Raw genomic sequence first — 24340 nt, forward strand, 5'->3', positions numbered from 1 at the left:
CTACACCTTCCTAAGACGTGACTCAGAATTCCTACACAGTGACTTGGGTCCTAGTTTGCACAAGTTATGCACACACTTAAACCAGTGAGGGCACAGCCTGCGTGTCAGGGCCTAGGCTTCCGACGGGAGCGTGGGCTGCGCAGGGCACCTGGGCGGTGACGCCCCACTCCCTGGTGCATTCTCTCAAGGTTTGCTTCGCCTAACTGCACAGGGTGACAGGGCCTTGGCACTCCAAAGGCAAACAGCAGGGAAGGCGAGCGTGTGTGTGTGCGTGTGTGCGTGTGTGTGTGTGTGTGTGTGTGTGTGTGTGTGTGTGCGCGCATGTGTCCTTCCAACAAAGCATCCTCCCTGCCCCGATGCTGTTTATGCAGCAGTACTGGGAGGGAAATGGCCTAAGTGCAGAGAAGGAAGGAGGATGGAAAAAGTGACATACTACAGAGGGCTTCCTCAAACCGCTGATTAGCCGTGGCAAGCTTCACCCCCCCCCCTTCCCCCTGCCAGCTCCACCAAAGTGCCGGGGGGCTCGGCAGGGCCTGTGCACTCAGCAGTGAACTTAGGGAACCCCAGAACAGAACATCAACCCAGTCACAAAGCAGAACCCCCACACCCTCAGAAAAAAAGACCAAGCGCAGCAGTGGAGAGGGACAGGCAGCAACTTCAGGGCAAGCGAGGGCCTGCGCCAGCAACCATGGCCCCACCACGTGGCTCCAGCCAGGGGCAGTGCCCAGGCACAGCTGCAGAGAGGCAGGCAACTGAGGTTAGGGAGATCAGAGAGGTGGAGGGACCCAGGCCAAGGACACCCAACCCTGCTTCATGACCCTTTCTTCCATCAGAAAAACACCAAAGACTGAAACCATGGGTCCAAACTGCTCTTGGCTCACACATTAGAGGTTTAAACCAACCAACCTCCATCTCAGATGAGACCTCCAGACACTGCGCTGGCTTAAACACAAAGGCACACAAGCCCCTAACTCCCAGTAGGAAATGATTCAGACTAACAACAGCCCAAGGAAGGCTGGCCTCCCAAGTGTATTCCTGAAAAGTCACTCTTCAACCAAACTCCTGCCTAATAAACCCCATGTCTCCAATGGCTTCCCGTGTGTGTGTGTGTGTGTGTGTGTGTGTGTGTGTGTGTGTGTGTGTGTGTGTGTGTGTGTGTGTGTGTGTGTGTGTACACACATATATATGTATATGTATATATTTTTTTAAAGAAGCTGGGCACTGGTGGCGCACATCTCGAATCCTAGCTACTCAGGAGGCTGAGATCTGAGGATCATGGTTTGAAACCAACCCAGGCAGCAAAATCCCATCAGATTCTTCTCTCCAATTAACCACCAAAAAGCAGAGCTGTGGCTCAAAGTGGTAGAACACTAGCCTTGAGTGAAAAAACCCAGGGACAATACTCAGGCCCTAAGTTCAAACCCCAAGTCCAGCAGCTAAATAAATAAATTCATACATAAATAAGAGAGAGAAATAGAGATGCATGTTCCTCCAGGGAAAGCTGAGAGGCTCCAAGAGAAGCTACGAGTCACATTTAATGTTGTAAAGCTCCCAGATTCACACATTCAGTAGGCAAGGTTCTCGGTAAAATCTAATTCAAATTAAACCCAAAGTGCTGCGATATTACACATCACACCAAAGAGTGTTCACAGGAACTCAGTTATTTGAAGCAAATCTTCAAATATTGTGCGAGGTCTCCAGCCCTAGTTTACCCAGTTGCAAAAGGAAAAACCCTTGAATTTCTATTTCTAAGCAGGGATGCCCTAGCCCAGGACTTGGGGACCTTTGGAGTCTTGTTAAAATATGGACTGTAGTCAGGCATGGTGGTGCATCCCTGAAATTCCAGCACTCAGAAGGCTAAGGTGGGAAGATCTGGAGGTTGAGGCCAGCCTGGGCCTACATGAGACACTGTTTCAAAAAAAAGAAAGAAAGAGAGGGAGAGAGAGAAAGAGAAAAAGAGAGGGAAGGAAGGAGGAGGGAGGGGAAGGAAGGAAAGAAGGAAGGAAGGATGGAAGAAAGGGAGGAAGGAACGGAAGGAGGGAAGAAGGAAAGGAGGGAGGGAGGGAGGTTAGTTGGTTGGTTGTGATTCTGACTTGGAGAATGCTTAAGTCACTTGACTTTGAGCCTTATTTTGATAATAAAGTTAAGGAAAATCTAGACCCCTGTACAGTTCACTGCAAAAGGAGCCTCAGCAGCAGTTTCTCAAGTCCAATCTTTCAAGGTAAGCCAGTTTCATATGCAAAGGTGGCTGCTCATGCCCAGAACTGCAGGAGAGGGCCAGAAACTCTACCACATCAAAATTCAGAAGTTACCACAACAGACAGACAGCCAGAAAAGAGGGAAGGAGGATCTGATTCCTTCATTTCATCAGTTACCAGGAGGAACACCCCAGAAAAGCTGAGCAGGACACAAAAGACCCCCCAATGCCTAAAATCCAAAAGGGAAGTTTAATTTGCCCTTCATTACCTCTTACCAAAAAGGTTCACTCCCATTTTTAATGAACCTAGATAAGGATCTGCTATAAATAAGGTACTGTCCTGCACTCCACAGGGGAGGTCTTCAGTAAAATTAAGCCCCACCAGGTAGAAAATATGGAAGGTGTCCTAATATGACAGAGACCAGAGAAGTTCTACGGGTGGCCACTCTCTAGCAGGAGAGGGAGGGCTTCTGGGAGGAAGTGGAGGTGTGTTGGGCCAAAGAAAGATGGGGGGATTAGTCCAGAGTAAAGAAAAACAGGTTATGTCTTAGGAGATGACAGATCGGCTAGTTGGCTGGAATGGAGGGCTCCAGGAGACACGGGGAATGTTGAAGGTCGGGATGATTGTAAAGCTAGAAAAGGTATGTTGGGAGCACACCACAGAAGAGGGAAGACCAAGAAAGGGGCCTTTATACCCTTCGTTCCACTCTATCCTCAGCACAACTCCAAGAAGGAAGCATCTTTACAAAGGAGGCAAACTTAGCTGGGTGCTGGTGGCTCACGCCTGTAATCCTAGCTACTCAGGAGGCTGAGATCTGAGGATCGCGGTTCAAAGCCAGCCCGGGCAGGAGAGACCATGAGACTCCTATCTCCAATAAACCACCAGAAAACCGGAAGTGGCGCTGTAGCTCAAGTGGTAGAGCGCTCGCCTTGAGCTGAAGAGCTGAGGGACAGCGCCCAGGCCCAGAGTTCAAACCCCACGACCGACCAAAAAAAAAAAAAAGAAAGAAAGAAATTTGTGTTTGAGTCAAATACTCCATAGCTGAGCTCTGTCCACCCGTTGCTCAGGCCAGGAGTCTGACCATACCCTCTGGAAGTGAAAGGGAGATCATACTTGCTTGCCCTCCTGCCAGCTAAGAAAAGGCAGGACTGATAAAAGCAAATCCCAGGCCTGAATTACAGGCTACAGAGGAATTTGCTTGAGGAATTTGCAGGACAGCATATCCCAGAATATGACGACTTAATTTCCCCCAAAGAAACTAGAACTTGGAGGAAAGAATCCAGGGAGGGAAGTATGGGGATGGGGATGGATAGAATACTAGCCACAACAGAGTGCTACAAATCCCAGATCTCAGAAGTCAAGCCGTGGCCTCTCTTCCTCCTCCTCTTTCTCCTCTTCTTCCTCCTCCTCCTCCTCCTTCTCTTCCCTCCCCCATCCTCCCCCCCCCCACACATTTATCACACCAGGGATCTCTAAGTTTGGAAAGTAACTGAGACATTTACAGCATAATTACCCAAACTTCAAAATGGTCTAATCCACAAAGCTTACCAGCCTAGGTTCCTAATTCCAGTCTTATTAACTAAGAGATCTTGCTACAACTTCAGTTAGTGAAGCATGAGATGGGGAAAAAATGTACTGTGATCTATTTTTTAAAAAGAAAAAGAAAATTAGAGAATGGGGGGGTACACAGGAATGGAGGGCTAATGGGTGAATGCAGCAGTGGTACTCACTAAACACTATGTGGAACATGAACTATACAACTTGTAGGTGGGGATGGGAGGGAAAAACTGAGAAAAGGTGAGGGAAGGAATGACATTGTCCAAACAGACATGTACTTTTTACCTGTCTTGTGTAACTGTAACTCCTCTGTACATCAGCTTTATAATAACAATAAAATATTTTGAAAAATAAAATGGTTGCCCCTGAAGTCATGCCTCTGGGTAGCAGAGTCTTGGGATTTCACTGCAAGACAGGAGGCGCCTCAGCCTTGTCTGAAATTGTTTACAGCACATGGACAGGTTCCACACCAAGGCACATTTGGTGGAACTGATTTAAGGCTCTCATTAAAATGTTCCTTTGTTGAGCTGAGACATCCCCCTTAGCCCCCAGAGGAGATGCCAGACCTCCTGTCCCAAGCCCTCAGCCTGCCCTAACTCCCCCTCCCCCCCACTACTACCCAACACCAGATTCACTTCCATGAACATCAGAGACTTCTTCTCATGGAAGGAATTTAGCATCACTGAACGACAGCCTCCACCAGAATCTCCCCTTGACTTCAGAACTCCTGCCCACAGCCGGGAAAGCAGCCACATCAGGTAGAACCACACTCCATAACCCAACCAGGCGACCCAGGAGGCCTGTGAGCTCAGGCTGTTTGCCCATATGGCTGGGGCCCCATCCTAGCTGGGCAAAAAAACTTCCATACTTCCTCTGGGAGCAGATGTGGATTCTGCCATGAGCAATAACCACCATGCACATCAGAAGAAACACAAGGGCAATTCCAGAAACAACTTTTATGAATAACGCCCAGGGCTGGTTCTTTTCCTGGGTTACATTTAGCTCTCCTTTTACAATGGGGGGGGGGGAGGGAGATTAGTCCTACTAGCCCGTCCCCCTCTCACAGCTGGCAGGCCAGGAAGATGACAGGAAAGGCAATTGCCCTCCCCACTGCAGCTCTTCAAAGGAGGGGGAAAGTGATAAACTCGGCAGATCCCCCAAACAGAGCTGTTTTAAGGACCACCACCCAAGATTTTGTGTTTGGAAAAGAGGGCGGGGGGATCATTTCTAGACCAGGCTGTTTTAGGACCTACTTTTGGGCAGCAAAGTGATTTCCTGTAGAGCACTTTTCCAACACCTCAATGGTGACACTCAGGTGTGATCGAGCCAGGAAATAAAAGCTGCAGGAGGGAATGGGGCAGGGGGCGGGGGGGGGGGGCGGCGGGGGGAGGGGGTCCAGTTTGCCCTAGAGATGGGATCCACACCCTGGTCAAAATGCTGAGGCCCTCCAAGAAAAGTCTGAGCCAGGGAGCTCTTGTTTAAAGCCTTTCTGTCCTGAGGGAGAGTTTTCTTTCCTCATAGAGGACAGACAGAATGGAAATCCAGGAAGGAACAGAACAAACCCTGTCCACACCTTGGCAGGCCGGCCATGCCCGATTTTGGCAGAGGCCTTCGCACATTCGTCACCGAGGCAGCCTAGGACCCTGCGCTCCCGGGATTCCACCCTGGCACGGAGCGGGCTCAGGCCCAGGAGCCGGGGGAGATGGCACAGCCCTTTATTCTTCCCTCCTTCCGCGCTCTGGGGCAGGGCCATCTGGGGTCCCGGCGTCCCCCGGAACTTGCGGGAGGGGAGCGGCGGAGGTAACAAAGCTGGAGCGCTGCGCGCCGCAGGTCGCTCGGGCTCCGGGCCCGGGCCGGCCGCGCTCACCTGGGCTGCGCCCGCGGGGGTCGCCGCGCCTCCCCGCCCCCTCCCCCAGGCAGCCCGCACCCCGCACCTCTCGCGGGGGTGGGGGACCCCCGCCCCGAAAAGAAACTCCCCACCCCGGGCCCGGGAGCCGGCAACTGGGAAGCAAAGTCCCAGGCCGGGAAACCCGGGAGAAAGTCTCCGGAGACTGGGAACATCCGCCCCGGGCGGGAAGGGAGAAGGGACCCCGAGGGCTCCCGACCCTCTTCTCGCCGCGTCCTTCCCACTGGGGTCGCCCCCCCTCCGCCACCAGCCCCCAACCCGGCCACGGGGGTCCCGCCCCCCCGGCCCCCCCACCCCCCCGGCTCCTCTGGCCCCCGGGACCCCCGGCCGCCGGGACTCACCGCCCAGCAGCGGCAGCAGCAGGACGCCGAGCAGAGGCAGCCGGCGGGCACCGGCCGCGGACCCCATCGCGCTGGGGCCGGGGAAGGTGGGTGGAGGGCGCACGGCGGGCGCGCGGACGGCGCCCCGTGGCGGGCCCAGGAGGCCGACGCACCGGAGCGCGGGCACCGGAGCGCGGGCACCGCTGCAGCAGCCGGAGCCCGAACCCCAGGCGTCCCGAGCTGGAGCCGCGCGCGCCGGGCACCTCCGAGTCCTCGCGCGCCGCCGCCGCCGCCGCCGCCGCCGCCAGGCCCCGCCCCTCGGCGCCCCCTCTCCGTTGGCCGCCGCCAAGCCCCGCCCCTCGGCGCCCCCTCCCCGCCGCCGCCAGGCCCCGCCCCTCGGCGCCCCCTCCCCGCCGCGGCTGGGAGGAGCTCGCAGTCGAGGGGAGGACTCTAGGGCAGGAACGGAGGGGGCTGGGGAGCACGGAGGAACCCGGCTCTGAGGAGACCTGGGTACGGTAGGGACGCGTTTCCTGTGCCCACCACCTGGTCTGCCCGCAGGGATCTGGGGAACCCAAGTGGCTCCCGACATTCCCTGCTCCTTGAGGAGGTCACGCGGAGGGTCTGATCTAGTTTCCCCAGAATCCGAGATGAGCCAGGCCAGCAGGGCGTCCCTGATATCCCCACGTCGGGTAACCTGGAGGTGGGCCGTGGACAGGGAGCAGGAAGAGGACAGGGTGGTTTGGCTCTTGACTACTTTGAACCTAAAGGTAGAAACGTCGTGGCTCTAGAGAGCCAGGCTGAAGGCTGTTAAACAAATCCATGCCAAGTCCATCTCCAGGCAGTCTGGGCTGTGTCAGGGCATGGCCAAGTCTCCAGCTATGGGGAGGCCCAGCACAGCCCTTGTTCCAGGCACCCCCACCCCCAGGGCCACCACCCCCACATTCTTTCTTTGTTGTGAAAGCAGCAAGGGGTGTAGGAGGCGGGTCAGGAGGAGTCAAGCTTTAGAAGATGGGCCCCAGCTGCTGACAGGCCTCCAGGATATGTGAGAGGGGATGGATGGTGCCTTGTCCCCCTCTGGCTCTGGAGGGCCCCCCAGGCCTGCTCAGCCCTCCCTCCCCCAAGCAGCTGGGAGGAGGAGGGGAAGCCACAGAGGGCCTCACAGGCAGGAGAAGTGGCGCCAGGACTCCAGGGTCCTGCCACATGGCCACCACATGTCCCTGACAACAGTCCACAGCACCTTCTCCTTGGGTTGTGGGCCTCCTTCCCATCCCCCAGATAGATGCCTTCCTCCAGGCCCTGCTGGAGTGGGTATGAGCTAGGCAGAGGAAGAGGAGAGAGATGCAAGAATCAACAGTTCTCCCTTGTCCCTCCATCATTGCTTCTCCCTCCTGTGAAGGCCCCAACACAACCCATGTGTCCTGCCCTCATCAATCAGGACTCAAGCAGCAGAAAGGTTACCTGATTCTTTTATTTAAGAAATGTGAAATACATGGACCTGAAGTGAGGCAGCAGAGGGGATGGGACAAGAGAGGCCAGGGCAAGGCAGACTGGCTGGCCAGACCCAAACCCTCTGGCAGAATAGCCTGAAGCATCTCTGAGATGCAGCTCTCAGATGCATCCTTGCTTTGTGCCCACCTTGGGAACCTCAGAGCCAACTACTCTGGAGGACTCCAGGGTGGGGCTAGCGTGTCCTGAGGGTCTTTCCTAAGGGAGATTCCTGAGGAGGGAGCCGAGACCCTACAGGCAGCCGCAACCTTCTGGTTGTACTGCTCCCCCTTCACTGTCCCAACTTGGGGTGAGGAGTCAGGAGCAATGGGGAATGCTGTGAGGCCTGTGTGGGCCCAAGAGGCCTTCAGGAAGACAAGGTGAATGTCAGCTACTTGAAGAGAGGTCCATGGTGCTGGCACTGAGGCCCCGGGAGACCTGGAACAAAATACCACACCACCTGATCAGCCTAGGCCTTCCACCCTCCTGATGACTATCTTTGAATCCTTCTAACCCACAGCTGCAATCTGCTGAACCTAGCATTGAGCCTACAACCTCAACCTCAAGCTCTGGGGCTTTAGTCAACCTCTGCTAGGATTCTTCCAGAAGGCCAAGAGGAGTCATAAGAATAATGGCATTACCAGGCACCAGTGACAGGCTACTCAGGAAATTGAGATCTCAGGATGGCAGTTCAAAGCCAGCCTGGACAGGGAAGTCCATGAGACTCTTCTCTCCAATTAACCACCAAAAAGCAGGAGGTGCAGCTGTGGCTCAAGCCTTGGACCGGGAAAAGCTAAGGGACAGCACCCAGGTCCTGAGTTCAAGCCCCAATACTGGCACATGCATGTGCACACGCACGAGCGTGCACACACACACACACACACACACACACACACAATATTGGCATGTACTCTGAATGAGCTGACACACGAGGTCATGTACCATTGAAATATTACTGCTGTTTTCTCGAAGAGAAATTAAGTAATTCTTTTTCCTTTCTCATCACCTCCTAAGTTCCCAAAGTGAAGAGTAAGGTGGCTGCCGAGAAAAAGAAAAAGCAGCTAGCATCCCCAAAGCATTCTTGGCTTATTTATAGCCTCCAAGAACCACTTTAGAGAACGTCATTTCCCACTCTCCTCCTGAGAGACCTGCTACTGTGTCTAGTACTTGCCACTCCAACACCACACTGTTGGCCTGCTTCCTCGAGGACTCCAGTTTCCTGGCTCACCATCCCTGCTTCTCCCGGACTCCCGCTGGGCCTGTCTGGGCGCCGGCAGCCCTCTCTCCCTGCACCCCTGTGCTCACTGCCCTGCTCTTACCTGGAGGGGTGCCGCATTGGGTTGGTTCAGAAAGTTCAAGGAAGCTGCTCGCTTCATGTTGCTGCTACAATGGAGAAAGAAAGAACTGAAATGTCCTGTCTTCTGAGTAGTCCTAAAGTGGGGCTTTGTAGGCATTGCCACAGAAAATCAAACCAGTGCCTTCCCACTGTTTCCTATTTCTCTTCTCCACACCAGGTACGATCATCAGCTCAGGGACCTGCATCCCAGGTTGCCCATTCTGCCCAGATTCACCATGGCCACCTCACTGACCTCCTCCATGGGTCTCCCCAAGACACTTCTCCAGAGATCAGCAGCCAAGGGGAATCACAGACAAGGGCTTGCTTGCCTGCTCTGCCCTAGTTCAACTTCACTGTGTACCTTGAGGGCCGAGGCTCAGTCCCCTGGAGCTTCCTCACCAGAAGTTCGCTGCTTCTACGAAGGACATCTCGGATCTTGCCCAGAGAGCCACTCCTCTGCAGGGTCCCACTGCCATCCTGGCAGAGAGAGGGGAGTGGTGGGGGCTAAAGGGACCCCGTGCGGATCACCTTCTAAGTCTACTCCATTTATTCCGTACGTGCCCACGTCCCCAAAGTCTTAAGTGAGAACAGAACCCTATCAAAAGCCAGCGTGCCTGAAGGGACAGGATAACTGGAAAGGGGGATATGAACCCCCGTGTAACTTGCATGACCTAGAGAATGGCCCACTTAGAACCTGCAAGTCAGGGTGGTAGAGACCAAGGAGCAATGATCACACTTACCCCTGACCACTCCACAGCCACAGAAGCATCGTCACCTCCCTCGAATTTCACACTGTCCCCTCCCTCCTGAGAGGTCCTCCTCCCATCACCCTCTCCAAGCAGCTCTGCCACCTTCGTTTGGCTGATAGGATCGGTGCCCTGGAAGGAGAAGGAAGGAGCTGGGACTTCCTTAGCTCCTTGGAATAGCTTTCCGTCTTTCACCATCAGCCCTCACAAGGACAACATTTTCCTTACTTATGGTATCCCGGCATACGACTACTAGCAACATTCACCTTTTCTGTTTACAGTGCATTCCTAGATGCACATACGTGTAATTTGAGCCAGGGCCCACACTGAATTTTTTACAACCTACTAATCAGTAGAGACCCACAATTTGAAAAATTCTAACTTAGGGCTGCACCCACATCACCCGTGTCAAAGGGAAGGGTTTCCCCTTACATGGCCTCATGTATTGAAGGGAATCTTGAACTCCGTGGCCTGACTACAGGTCAGGTTTAGCGGAAGAACACGCTTAGAACCACCACACCACAGCACAAGATTGCCTTGCCTGCCTCTCCTCTTATTCTTAGAAGTTCACAAGAAGCCTCAGCTGTCCTTTGTCCCCAGAGTCCTTCCTTCATGGACCTCTCACCTGCTTCCGGGACCGCAGGGCACATTCCTCCAAGGTCTCGGCTGCTTCCAACTTTCCCTGGCGTCTATACAGAGCTCCCAGGTTTCTCAGAGTAGTGTTCACTGTGGGGCTATGGGAGTGCAATCCAGGAAGGCAGGAAGAATGGTTCAGAAAAGAAAGCAGGGAAGAATTGGGGGGGGGGGGGGGAGAGTGTGCGAAGCAGAGCTGAGGGCAAAGGGTAAACAAATACAAGGTCCTGGAGGCTGGAATCAGGGCTTAGATGGAAGAAGGCATCCTCAGAGGCCAAACCGCTCATCTCTGGCAGCTTACCTGCTCACTTTGCAGGCCTTGTACCAGCCTCCATACTCAGCATAGGGTGTGCCGCCCTCATGGTGCCGGCTCTGCAGCAGAAGGAGAGCCAGAGATGAGAGTACTCAGATGCTGGGGGTGGACTAGCCTGGGCTAGGGTGCAGCTGGGGCTGGGGTAGGAAGTGAGTGGAGTTGCTGGGTTAAGGCCAGGAGCAAGGCCGAGGCTCTGGGAGCCTCAAGTTCCCCAGGCGTGGCACCCCCACTCACTTTGCTCATTTCTTCCCGCTCTTCTGCATGCATCCAGATGGGCTTATGGTCATCTGTGGGTGATACATGGGGTGGGAGGTTAGAGGAAACACTGTTGGACAAAGCCACAGAGCAGCATTTCCATACGTGCACGTAATATACTGCAGTCATATTTACCACCTCTGTTGCTGTGTGTTGTCCCCTCCTCCTCCCTTTGTCCTTTCCATTCTACCTCTCTATTTAATGGATTGCTTTGTGTGGTTTAGTTTTGTTTTGTTTACCCCTAGCTTCCAAAAGTGAGAGAAAACACATAACATTTATTTTTTTTTAAAAAAGCCTCATCTCAGGAGCCTGAAATCTGAGGATTATGGTTTGAAGCCAACCAGGAAAATCCTTGAGACTTTTTTTTATCTCCAATTAACCACCACAAAGTTGGAAACAGAGCTGTCACTTAAGTGGTAGAATACTGGCTTTGGGCCAAAAATGCTTAGGGACAGTGCTCAGTCTGAGTTCAAGCCCCATAGTACCACCACCACCACCACCACCACCACCACCACCACCACCACCACCACCACTCCCCCCATGCAAAAAAAAAAAGAAAAGAAAAGAAAAGCAGGGTATCATGCCTTGTAATCCTAGCTACTCAGGAAGCTGAGTTCTTAGGATCACAGTTGGAAACCAGCCCAGGCCAAAAAAAAAAAAAAAAAAGTCCATTAGACTCATCTCCAGCTCACCACCAAAAAGCTGTAAGTAGCCTTCAGCAAAAAAGCTAAAGGAGCTAGGCACAGTAGCCCATGCCTATAATCTAGCTACTTAGGAAGCTGAGATCTAAGGATCTCGGTTCAAAGCCAGCCTGGGAAGGAGAGCCTGTGAAATTTTTTTCTTTTCCGGTCACGGGACTTGAACTCTAGGCCTGAGCCCTTTCCCTCTGCTCTTCAGCTCAAGGCTAGCACTCGCCCACTTGAGCCATAGTGCCACTTCTGGTTTTCTGGTGGTTTATTGGCGATAAGAGTCTCACGGACTTTCTTGCCTGGGCTGGCTTTGAACCGTGATCCTCAGATCTCAGCCTCCTGAGTAGCTAGGATTACAAGCTGAGCCACCAGTGCCCAGCCTGTGAAACTCTTTATCTCCAGTTAGCTACCAAAAAAGTTGGAAGTGAAGCTATGGCTCAAGTGGTAGAGCACTAGCCTTGAGCAGAAAAGCTAAAGGACAGTGCCCAGGCCCTGAGCTCAAGCCCAGTACCAGCACCAAACAAAAATCAAAACCACAGGGCTGGGGAGGTGGCTCAGTGGTAGAGCGCTTGCCTTGCATACATGATGCCCTAGGTTCGATTCCTCAGCACCACATAAGCAAAAAGAAAAAAAGCCAGAAGTGGCGCTGTGGCTCAAGTGGTAGAGCGCTAGCCTTGAGCTGAAGAGCTGAGGGACAGCTCCCAGGCCCAGAGTTCAGGCCCCACGACTGGACCCAAAAAAACAAAAAAACAAAAAAAAAAATCAAAACCACAACAAAAAACAGAATCACCAGCTCTGCTTCTGTCTGTTTCCACAGACACTTTCATATTTCTCTTTCCAATAAACTTCTCTTCTGCTCACAAAACAAAACAAAACCAAAAAAACTGGACCCAGGGGCTGGGAAGGTGGCTCAGTGGTAGAGTGCTTGCCTTGCATGCATGAAGCCCTGGGTTCAATTCCTCAGCACCACATAAACAGAAAAGGCCAGAAGTGGCGCTCTGGCTCGAGTGGTAGAGCACTCGCCTTGAGCTGAAGAGCTGAGGGACAGCGCCCAGGCCCAGAGTTCAGGCCCTATGACAGGCAAAATAAACAACAACAAAAAACTGGACCCAGGGGTCAACAAGACTAGGCTACAGTGGTCTGTTTCTCCCTGGGAATCCACCTTTGGTCAACATTTCTTTTCCTCCTCAGGCCTTCACCACTTACCATCCACAGACCCAAACTCCTGCACGTGGGCACGGGTCAGGATCTCTTTATATAGAGTCTCTGCCTCTGCATATTTGCCTTGTTTCAGGTAACAGGAAGCCTGGCAGGTGAAAGGCCAAAACATAGGAGCAAGAAATGGAAGGAGACAAGACCGTCATCAGTCTTGAGTAATTCTACTTGTTATCTATATGACTTTCCCCAGAAATCCTTGCCACACTGCTAACAGCCTCTCAGGAGGCTCTTGAACTTCTACCACAGGGATGAAATGGTGACTTCTTCAAGCCCAAAGGCAGCCCCAGAGATAGGTATGGTGTAACTGTCCCTCCCTCTCTCCCATGATGCTTTCCAGTCCATTCTTTTCCTTCCAGCCACCTAATCCCTTTTTCCCTTACCAGGTTGTTCTTGGTCCGAGCTACATTAGGGTTGTCTGGCCCAAGCTGCCCTTCATAGATGGCCAGTGCCCGCTGGTAATAGCGTTCCACGGCCTCATACTTGCCCTGGTTTTGGCACAAGAGGGCCAAGTTGTTCAGCTGCTTTGCCACGTCTGGGTGGTCGGTGCCTAGAACCTGGCGAGGAACAAAAGAGGCAGGTAAACAGCTATGACGATGTGTGTGGGGTGCCCTGGCATACAAGAAAGGAACACAGGACAAGAACTAGGAGTGTGGCCCGAGTGGCAGACAGAGCACTTGGGTAGCAAACCAAGGTCCTGAGTTCAAACCCCAGTATCACAAAAAAAAAGGAGGGAGAGGAGGAGGAAAGGGGTACAAAGCAGGGATAAAGGGGTTAGAAAAAAAAAAGTAGCAAGGAAGGGTATTAGCAGAGGAAAGGATGGAGAAGGGTCAAGAGGGAGGGCATGGATACCTTTTCTCGAATCTCTAGTGCCCGCTGACACAGTGGCTCTGCCTCCTTGTATTTGCCCCTTTTCCCGTACAGTACAGCCAGATTGTTGAGTGTGGCTGCTACCTGCAAAGCAAGGCCTGATTCCGTCACTGGTGCTTCAAAGGACAGGAGAACCTGGTTTCTCCTACACAGACCAGGGCCCAAGACAAGATCAAGAGCCTAGCCAGAGACTGGGAAGGGAGACTGCTGATGGATCCCAGAGCCCATGGGGATGATAGCGCCCTCTAGAGAAATATTTTTATTTCATTCCATTAATTAACTTTTTTATCCACTGTGGGGCTTGAACACAGGTCCTAGACACTGTCCCTGAGACTCTCTGTGTTCAAGGCTAGCGCTCTTAACACTTGAGCCACAGCGCCACTTGTGGGTTTTGAGTGGTTAATTGGAGATAAAAGTATCATGGAGCCGGGCACCGGTGGCTCACGTCTGTAATCCTAGCTACTCAGGAGGCTGGGATCTGAGGTTCTCGGTTCAAAGCCAGCCCAGTCAGGAAAGTCCGTGAAACTCTTATCTCCAATAAACCACCAGAAAACCGGAAGTAGCACTGTGGCTCAAACAGTAGAGTGCTGGCCTTGAGCTGACGAGCACAGGGACAACACCCAAGCCCAGAGTTCAAGTCCCATGACCAACCCAAAAAAAAAAAAAGTATCATGGGGACTTTTCTGACTGGGCTGGCTTCCAATCACGATCCTCAGATCTCAGCCTCCTCAGTAGCTAGGATTGTAAGTGTGAGTCACTGGCACCCAGCTTATTTTTATTTGGTACTGGCTCCTAGGGCCTTGAACTCAGGGCCTGGGTACTGTCCCTGAACTTTTGTGCTCAAGGCTAGCACTTTATCATCTGAGCCACACAGCTCCACTTCTGGCTTTTGGGTGGTTAACTGGAGATAAGAGTCTCACATACATTCTTGCCCTGGCTGGCTCTGAACTGCAATCCTCAGCCTCCTGAATAGTTAGAATGACAGACGTGAGCCTTCTCCACTGGGTTTGGGGGATTTTTTAGAGTGTTAGAATTAAGGAGCTATACAAAGGGATTAAAATTCCAAAAGTTAGGTAATGAGTATAATGCTTCTTGGACAACACCATCCCTCCCTTCGCTCTCCCTCATTCTCCTCTAAGGGGATTTTTAGAAAATTGTCAAGTTGTTCTTTTTCGGTTGCCTATTGCTAATGGAAAGGCAAGAAAGCTACAGATGTTCTGCATGTGTGGGACAGCTCTGCCAACTTCTGAAAGCCTTCAGACAACCAAACCCGAAGGAGAACCTTTGACACATTGGTGGCATATCAAGATAGGACTCATTTCCAAAAACAGAGTTTCTCATTTTATCTACTTTAACAATCCACCACTTATGCTGTATGCTGTATCTATTGAAGATTCTCTCCCTCTCTGTCTCTCTCCCTCTCCCTTTGTGCCAGTCTTGGGGCTTGAACTCAGAGATTGTTGCTAAAGGCAGAACTGGAGATAAGAATCTCATGGACTTTCACTTTCCTGTCTGAGCTAACTTTGAGCAGCAATCCTCAGATCTCAACCTCCTGAGTAGCTAGGATTATAGGTGCTTATAATATATTATAAATTACTCTTCTTCTTTTTTTTTTTTTTTTTGTCAGTCATGGGGCCTGAACTCTAGGCCTGGGCACTGTCCCTCAGCTCTTCAGCTCAAGGACAGTGCTCTACCATTTGAGCCACAGTGCCTCTTCTGGCTTTTTCTGCTTATGTGGTGCTGAGGAATCGAACCCAGGGCCTCATGCATGCAAGGCAAGCACTCTACCATTGAGCCACCTTCCCAGCCCCTACTCTTACCTCTTTTGATGCCAGTCCTAGGGCTTGAACTCAGGATATGGGCATGTTTCCTGAGCTTCTTTTTTGCTCAAGGCTAGCACTCTGCCATTTTAGCCACAATACCACTACTAGCTTTTTGTTTATGTGGTACTGAGGAATCAAACAAGGGCTTCATGCATGCTAGGCAAGCACTCTACCACTAAGCCACATTCCCAACCCTCAATTACTCTTCTTGATGGGCACTGGGAGCTTGTGCCAAAATCCTAGCTACTCAGGAGGCTGAGATCCAAAGGATCATGGTTTGAAGAAAAGCCTGTAAGACTCAATCTCCCAAATAACGACCAAAAAGCCAGAGCAGAGGCATAGCTCAAATGGTAAAACACCAGTAAAGCAAGCTACTTAAGTATGAGCTCTGAGTTCAAACCCTATAACTGACAAAAAAATAAAAATAACCAGCCGGGTGTCGGTGGCTCATGCCTGTAATCCTAGCTTCTCAGGAGGCTGAGATCTGAGGATCTCGGTTCAAAGCCAGCCCAGGCAGGAAAGTCCGTGAAACTCTTATCTCCAATAAATCACCAGAAAAAAATGGAAGTGGCGCTGTAGCTCAAGTGATAGAGCGCTCACCTTGAGCTGAAGAGCTGAGGGACAGCGCTCAGGCCCAGAGTTCAAGCCCCACGACCAATAAAATAAAAATAACCATTGCAAAAGAGGAATGGAGATGTGGCTCAGCAGTAAAGCACCTGACTAGTAAGCAAGAGGCCTTGTGTTCAAACCCCAGTACCACACAAACACAAAAAGGAATTATTGAGGCTCAGAACTGAGAACCAGCAGGCTTACTGATCAGAGCCTGGAAGGAAAGAGTGATCATGTCTCCTTTGTAAGAGCCCCCCTGGTTAGTGGACTGAGGATCCAAATGGAGAAGCTAAGAGATCACAAATGAGTAATACAGGAGGGGGGAAGGACTGGGGATACTGACTGCAGGGTGGTCTCGGCCCAGCGTGCTCTCCCGGATGCTGAGGGCATCATTCAGCAGATGGGCAGCTTCCTTGTACTTATTCTGGTCCCTGAAGAGGATAAAGTGACAGATGTTACTCTGAGTTACCCTGAACTCCACCTTCCCCTGCATAGCATCTCTTTCTTTCCTTCCCTCTGGAAAGACTGAAGTACAGCTGGGCACTGGTGGCTCCCACTGTAAGTCTAGCTACTCAAGAGGCTGAGATCTGAGGATTGCAGTTCAAAGCCAGTCTGGGCAGGAAAGTCCATGAGACTCCAATAAACTTCTCAGAAAAAGCCAGAAGTGGCGTTGTGTCTCAGGTGGTAGAGAGCTAGCCTTGAGCAAAAGAAGCTCAGGGACAGTGCCCAGGCCCCGAGTTCAAGCTTCAGGGCCAGCAAAAAATTAAAATTTACATTAAAAAAAAAAAGACTGAAGTACACTTAGAAACTGGAGACACACAGCCTGGCATGGGCCATCAGAGGCCTTCACTAGCACACTACATCAGACTACAGAGCATGTGCCATTTCCTTTTCATTTATTTATTTAGGCTGGTCCTAGGGCTTGGACTCTGGGCCTAGGCACTGTCATCGAGCGTCTTTTGCTCAAGGCTAGCACTCTACCACTTGAGCCACAGTGCCACTTCTGGCTTTTTCTGTGTATATGGTACTGAGGAATTGAACCCAGAGCTTCATGCATACTAGGTAAGCACTCTACGACTAAGCCTCATTCCCAGCCAGCATGTGCTATTTCAAGGGGAGGTGACAGTCTTAAAAAGCAAAAGACAGAAACAAATCAGGCTGGTGGCTCAGGCCTATAATCCTAGCTACTCAGGAGGCTAAGATATGAGGATCATGGTTGGAAGCCAGCACATGCAGTAAAGTCTATAAAACTCTTATCTCTGATAAACTACCAAAAAAGCTGGAAGTGGATCCATGTCTCAAGTGGTACAGCACTAGCCTTGAGAAAAAGTAGCTCAGGGACAGCACCCAGGCCCAGAGTTCAAGCCCCAGGACAGGCATAAAAAAAAGAAAGAAAAAAAGAGAGAAGGAAAAAGAAACAGAGGGGTAGAAACCTCTCCAAAGGAAAATTAGAGAAGCAAAGAGTCTGAGAAATGAGTGTTTTGAGTTCAAAGCTTGGGTATAGAAAATGCAAGAGTTCAGGCTGGGAAGGTGGCTCAGTGGTAGAGCACTTGCCTTGCATGTATGAGGCTTGGGTTCGATTCCTCAGAACCACATAACCAGAAAAAGCTGGAAGTGGCACTGTGGCTCAAGTGGTAGAGCCTTGAGCTGAAGAGCTGAGGGACAGAGCCCAGGCCTGAGTTCAGACCCCACGACCAACAACAACAACAAAAAAGTAAGAGTTGCTGGGCGCCAGTGGCTTACACCTGTAATCCTAGCTATTTAGGAGGCTGAGATCTGAGGATCAAGGTTCAAAGCCAGCCCAGGCAGGAAAATCTGTGAGACTCTTTATCTCCAATTAACCACCAGAAAACCAGAAATGGTGTTGAGGCTCAAGTGGTAGAGCACTCCCCTTGAGCTGAAGAGCTCAGGGACAGCACCTAGACCCAGAGTTCAAGCCCCACAACTGACAAAAACAAAACAAAACAAAACAAAACAAAAGAGTCCTGGTCCTAGAGGGAGCAATCTTGTGTGGTACATCCTGGAGGCCCAGCTGGCAGGAGAGGTACTCAGTGGAAAAGAGGAAAGGAAACCAAAAGGGGAGCAGGGGAGAGATGTGGAGGGGATTCTGGGTGGTGGAGGAGGGCGGTGCTCACCTATACACCAAGGCAAGGATGTTGAGCATAGTAGCAACGTCAGGGTGGCCGCGGCCCGAAGTGCGCTCCAGGTCTTCCAGGGCTTGCTTGCAGAGCGGCACGGCCACTTCATAGCGACCTTGAGCTGCGTACTGGATCACCAGGTTGTGCAGTGTCCGAAGCCTTGCTGGGATCTCATATCCACCCTGCTGGGCTGCTGCAGCGCCCTGCCCACGGGACACTAATCCACCCCCGAAGGTGAACAGGACACTTCTGCAGAGGCTTCTTGGTCATCTGCCCTCTGCCCTCCTCTTGTCTGTACACCACCCTCCATCTAGCTCTCTAAGAAGTGCCTCTGCCATGGTTCTTTTGTGTGTGTGTGTGAGAGTCGTGGGGCCTGAACTCTGGGCCTGGGCGCTGTCCCTCAGCTCTTCAGCTCAAGGCTCTACCACTTGAGCCACAGCACCACTTCTGGTTTTCTGGTGGTTCATTGGAGATAAAGAGTCTCACAGATTTTCCTGCCTGGGCTGGCTTTGAACCTTGGTCCGCAGATCTCAGCCTCCTGAGTAGCTAGGATTAAAGGCATGAGCCACTGGCGCCCAGCTTCTGCCATGGTTCTTTCACCTGCTCCCTTGTCCTATGTGCCTATCACTCACTCCACACACATCTACTCAATAAGCATAAGCGGGAGGGAGTGGGAGGCCCTGTCCCCACTAGGAAAAGTAAGAACAAAGGCAGGCACCAGTGGCTCATGCTTGTAATCCTAGCTACTCAGGAAGCTGAGATTTTCTAATCACAGTTCCAACCCATGTAGGCAGAAAAATCCTTGAGACAAATTTTATCTCCAATTAACCAGTAAAAAGCCAGAAGAGAAGGTATGGCTTAAGTGGTAGAGTACCAGCCTTGAACACAAAAGCTAAGCAAGACTACATCTCTGCCCTCTCCATGGGGAGTGGAAACCTTATTTCTAGATGGTGAGCACCTATGCACAATGTGAACCCCAGCTGGCGCCAGCCTCCTCCCGATGGGCCAGCCTCCAGCCTCCCTCATCACCCTCCAAATCCAGAGGCAGACTCACAGCCATTGCTGGCATCCTCTTCCTCCTCATTGGGGAAGAGGTCATCCAAGGAATCCTTGGTGGTATCGCCCTCCTTCTCCTCCTTGGACGGAAGAAGCAGCATGTTAGGCTCCAGCAGTTTCTCTAGGGGTCCCTCTAAGTCATAAAATCACTGACATGTGGGATCTAGGAAAAGACCTTTGTTTCTGCCTTTGCACACAGGAAAGGCCGGCATCGGGCCCAACCAAGCTCAGGCCTCTCTGGTTTGTCACACCAGGGATGTTTTGGACAAAATCTCAAGACTTCCCCTTATTTTGCATCTAGAAATTTACCTTCTTAACCACATTCATTCTCCAGTCTCCCCCTCTCCCACTGAACTCATAATTATAGCCCCATGTTCGTCCCTATGTGTTTACATTGATTACATGTCTGTTCTGTCTCTCCAGATGGGAGGGAGTGTGTCTGATCTCACTGACACATAACTGAAGTGTCTAGCCCAACCTTGGGCCCATCATCTGCCACTGCTTATTCTAGTCTTAGTGCCCAACCCTTGCTGTCTAACCCATTTTCACCCTGGAAAAATGTGCTTTACCTATTAGGAACTACAGCCTAATACAAAACCCTTTCTACAAGCATCACCAGTGTGCCCTATGCAAATGATCACATTCCCTAAGACAGATCATCTCTCTAGCCCTGGAGCCTCATCTGTGATAACCTTTCCCTAATCTAGAAAGTTCCTCTCCCTCTGATCATCCTTCAAAACAATCCCAACTTCTAACCTACTCATATGAGCAGCCCAACAAAAAATACTATCCAAGCTGGGTGCCAGTGGCTCACACCTGTAAGCCTGGCTACCCAGGTGGCTGAGGCCTGAGGATCACTGTTTGAAGCCAGCCTGGGCAGAAAAGTCAGAGAAGCTATCCAATTAACCAGCAAAAAGCCAGAAGTAAAGCTGTGACTCAAACAGTAGAACACTAGCCTTGAGCACCAAAACCCAGAACCTGAGTTCTAGCCCCAGGACTGGCACAAAAAAAAAATACTGTTCAACCCTGTGAATCCTTCTCAGCTCCGGGGGAACCTTATCACCTTGACATTCCTCTCATGCTGTCTGAACCACTCATCCAGAATGAGTACTTGCTACTTTGGGTGGTCACCTACTTGTTCCCCTGTGTAAGCCTAGTTCCCTAAAGATGCTTTGTAAACTTGAGAAGGCAAGAACTCTTTCACTGCTCTTGCTATCTCCTCTGCACACTTTCCTGCACTATATTAGGCACAGAGACACACATATGGCTGTTCATTAAGGGTTAAATTTCATGTAATACGTGGGTCTTGCTTTCCCTAACTGTAGCACTTAGGGTTGGGATCAGAAATGGTCCAATCCCTTGTCTCTCTCCTCTCAAACATATAACAATCTGCCCCATTCACCAGGAGCATACATAAGTGTCTGGAACAAAAACATTTAACTGATTGGATGACTCATTATTTGCCCCTCCCCCCCATCATTGTCACCTGGCACTGTTGCCAGGACTCCAAAAAGGAATTCTGCCAGATGAAGACAGGTTGGGGATTCCTGCTGGCCTTGGAGGATACTGGGCAATGGCCCTGATCATGGTCCTGGCTGCCTGTCCCTCCCCCACTCCACCTCGGGATGCTCACCGCAGTGTGTCCCTCCTCATCATACTGCCGCAACTGCCCCAGGAATTCCAGGTGCTTCTTTTCCTCCTCGAGCTGAGCCACGGCCTGCTCACTGCGCTGGAGCCTCTGCTGAGTGCCCGCTAGCTCATCCCTGAGCCACTGGTTCTCCTGGCAGAGCCGTCGCACCTGAGCCCGCAGCTTCTGCTTCTCTGACTCCACTGTGCTCAGGTGGCTGGCCAGGGCCAGCATCACCTAGGTAGGAAGATTACACTGTGAGTCCTCTAAGTGAGAGTGTTCAGCACAGAGAAGCCAGCAGGTAGGAGTAGCAGCAATGAGTATACCTTCAAAAGATCACCTCATTGCCTGGGCTGGCTTTGACCTGGGATCCTCAAATTTCAGCCTCCTAAGTAGCAAGGATTACAGGCGTGAGCCACTGGTGCCCAGCTTCTTGGATTCATTTTTTACTGTTTCCCTTTATCCATTCTAGTGCAGCCATAATGGCCCATGCTGTTCACTGAACTCACTAGGCAGGCCCCAATTCAGGGCCTCGTTCTTTCCTTACTCTCTGCTTAGGACCGTCATCTCCTATATTCCCTTTCCCTCAACTCTTAGCTCAAATGTTATCCTTTTGGGGAGACCTTTTTTGGCTACACTATCTAGTTTTGTACACTCTTCTTCCTAGTCCCCTCCCCTGATTATCTTTTTTTTTTTTTTTTTTTTTGGTCAGTCCTGGGGCTTCAACTCTGGGCCTGGATGCTGTCTTTGAGCTCTTCAGCTCAAGGTGAGCACTCTACCATTTGAGCCACAGCACAACTTGCGGTTTTCTGGTGGTTAACTGGAGATAAGAGTCTCATGGACTTTCCCACCCATGCTGGCTTTGAACCCCAATCCTCAGATCTCAGCCTCCTGAGTAGCTAGGTGTGAGCCACTGGCACCCGGCTACATTTCTTTTTATCCTTAACAATTATCACTGGCATACTGAACCATTTACTTATTTGCATGCTGTCTGTCTCTCCTAGCTAGAATATCAGTTCCAAGATTGCAAAGATTTTTATTGTTGTGTTCAGTGATGTATCTCTAGGGCCTCTGAAGAGTTTTGGCATATATACATGAATGAATGAATGAATGAATGAAAGTATCCCAGACAAATTATCCCAATGACCTCAAAATTCCAGTAAGACCAACTCTCCTTTCTGCACACTGGACTACTTGGCACCAGTCCTGCTCTCTCACCTGCGCCTCACTCAGCCCCAGTTCGATGTTTTCCATAGACCTGCGCAGCTGCCGAGCCTTCTCATGCACCAGCCCTTCCTCATGGCCTCCCTGCTGCAGACACTCAATGGTGTGGGACAAGCTTTGCAGCACAGCCTGGTGCTCGCTGTGGAGGGCCTCCAGCCCTTGGCTCACCAGCCGAGTGCTCCCCAGGATCTCCTCTTGGCTGAGCCGGTGTCCTGTAGGCTCATCCCGCTGCCCCAACACCAGGCCAGACATCCTGGCCAGGGGGACTTCTGGGCTGGGAAGAAACAACAGTAGTCATATGGGGTAAAGATGAGAGAGAAGCTGAGCACCTCAATTAGAGGATGGTGGAAATCCAAGGGAAGGAACAGGAATATGGGGGACCCTGTGGTTGAGTTGGAGAGAGGGTATGACCAAGTATAGAAAAAGCCTGCACCACAGAACACAAAAGGTCAGGTGAGGGAGAGGAATTGACTTGAATGAAAGAATTCTGTAAACAAACAAAGTTGCTTGGAGCTAGCAGAAGAATGTAGGACTTAAGAACAAACAAAGGACTTGAAGTGTAGCTCAAGTGACAAGTGATAGAATGCCTGCCTAGCAAGCTAAAGGCCTTGATTTCAATCCTCAGTACTGCAAATAAACAGAGGTGGGGGGGGGGACTAAACAGCCAAGTGTAGTGGCTCTAGCCTGTAATCCTAGCTAGTCAAGAGGCTGAGATTTGAGGATCATGGTTCAAAACTAGCCCAGGAAGGAAAGTCCATTACACTCATTTCTAATTTACCACCAAAAATCTACATGTTGAGCTGTGACTCAAGTGGTAGAGTGCCAGCCTTGGCAAAAGAGCTAAAGGACAGCACCTAGCCCTGAGTTCAAGCCCTAGTACTAGCACAAAAAGCAAAAGCAAACAAACAAAAACCCAGGAATTAGAAAGAGAGCTTGTTCTAGAAAAAGGAAGGGAGGGCTAGAGACAGCACTATAAGGATCAAAGAGGATGTGGGGAAAGCTTCAAAAGGGAACAAGCAGACAGGAACTTCAGGAATTGTGCAGAAATTTCAAGCAAAGAAAGAAAGGAAGGAATAGCTAGATCGGGGTAAAAAAGAAAGAAAGAAAGAAAAGAAAACAGTCTTCATCACAGGAATCAGATGTAAGGGGTCCAAAAGGTTTGAGGCCTTCAGTCTATGTCACCTGTCAAACTAAGCCCAAAGATGGTCTCCTCTGTTCCTTTCCCACTACCCCTCAAGCCCATGCTTCCCACGCCCGACAACTCAGGTTGTCTTCCTCCTTCCTCAAAGGCACCTGCCTCGTTTCTCCTCTTTGAAGTCCCCTTACCAGTATATATAGAGCAGAGCACTTGGCTAAGTTGTCAGGCCCAAGCCAGGAAGGAGCACTAGGAGCGAGGAATTCAGAAAGATCAGCCCGGACAAAGTCCAGAAGTCCAGCGGTCCCACCCTTCTCCACCACTTCACAGCCACCGAGAGGACCTGGCACAGAGCCCTGCCCCGGACAAACACCCTCCCAGTGCCTAAAGATGTTCAGAGACGACCAATATCCCACCTTCTTCCTTAACCCAACTTCCCACTCAAGGTCTCGGGGAGCTATTTTCTCCCCAGAAGAGGGTGAGAGACAGATTTAATCGGAGACCTGAGGCAGGGGGCGTGTTCGGGAAAGGGTGAGGAGGAAGAGCTGGTCACTCCTAGCCCAGTAAACAGTCATGGCTTGGTCACCACCACCTACTAACAGGCCTGAGAAGAATCACCTTACGGTGCTTCCCAAGGGCCTGACGGTCAGGAAGACTGGGAAGTCTGCAGCGCTTCTGCCGGGTCACGGGCAAAGGTGGAGCCCGAAATGGTCTCCGGCGTCTGGGGCTGCCGCCCAGGAACGCCCGAGTTGCTGACCTGCCCTGGGGCCCAGGATGGAGACAAAGTGAGGCAGACTGGGGCCCAGGGGAGGGAAGCGGGGGTGAACGACCGAGGCCCGCGAGGCCCCCACAGCGGACAACCCGAGGTCACGGAGGCCAGCCATTGCGTCGGGGGCGGGGCAGGCCGTCCGTCCGTCCGTCTGTCGGAACGTTGAGGGGCGGGGATGAATGGCGAGGGGCGGAGTTTTCGAGACTGGAGTTTTTAGCGGAGGTTTAGCGGAAGGATTTGTTTATCTGTCCAAAAAGTGCAGGATAAGAGGTGCCTGAGACCTTGGACCTCAGTCCCGGGGTCGCCCTCAATGACTCACCTGCAGTCTGTCGATCTGGCTGTCGTCTTTGCCGGTACTGCCCCTTTAAGATCATCATGGCTGCCGCTCGAGGCAATTGTTTTGACGGCTCCGAGGGGCGGGGCCGGCTCTCCGGTC

The 24340-nt window shown here is 51.5% G+C and overlaps 2 protein-coding genes across 7 annotated transcripts in view; both read right to left on the minus strand.

The window, feature by feature from the left end:
* The window catches only part of Ptk7 (protein tyrosine kinase 7 (inactive)), a 56865-nt gene extending 50659 nt beyond the window's left edge, over positions 1-6206 (minus strand). Inside the window, exon 1 of the mRNA XM_070023694.1 lies at positions 6003-6206. Coding sequence (XP_069879795.1) covers positions 6003-6069 — 67 coding nt within the window. The 5' untranslated portion in view covers positions 6070-6206. The remainder of the gene's footprint in view (positions 1-6002) is intronic.
* A 1225-nt stretch (positions 6207-7431) lies between these two features.
* Klc4 (kinesin light chain 4) lies at positions 7432-24298 on the minus strand. 6 transcript variants are annotated; one of them, XM_070023695.1, is made up of 16 exons: positions 24224-24298; positions 21995-22269; positions 20783-21013; positions 19148-19229; positions 18091-18310; positions 16299-16386; positions 13506-13607; positions 13037-13210; positions 12645-12744; positions 10729-10781; positions 10483-10553; positions 10174-10282; positions 9543-9680; positions 9164-9279; positions 8786-8849; positions 7432-7904 (listed from the first exon to the last, which is right to left on the minus strand). In XM_070023695.1, exons 1-16 carry the CDS (start codon positions 24279-24281, stop codon positions 7854-7856), a joined length of 1932 nt encoding a protein of 643 aa, XP_069879796.1. In that variant the 5' UTR covers positions 24282-24298; the 3' UTR covers positions 7432-7853. The 6 variants fall into 6 exon arrangements, with proteins under 6 accessions (XP_069879796.1, XP_069879802.1, XP_069879799.1 ...); XM_070023701.1 differs by having other exon boundaries at positions 21995-22274; XM_070023698.1 differs by lacking the exon at positions 24224-24298 and adding an exon at positions 23754-24015.
* Between the last annotated feature and the right edge of the window lie 42 nt (positions 24299-24340).

This window comes from Dipodomys merriami, unplaced genomic scaffold (assembly GCF_024711535.1).
Source record: "Dipodomys merriami isolate MVZ:Mamm:240054 unplaced genomic scaffold, mDipMer1.0.p SCAF_16, whole genome shotgun sequence".
Lineage (NCBI taxonomy): Eukaryota > Metazoa > Chordata > Mammalia > Rodentia > Heteromyidae > Dipodomys > Dipodomys merriami.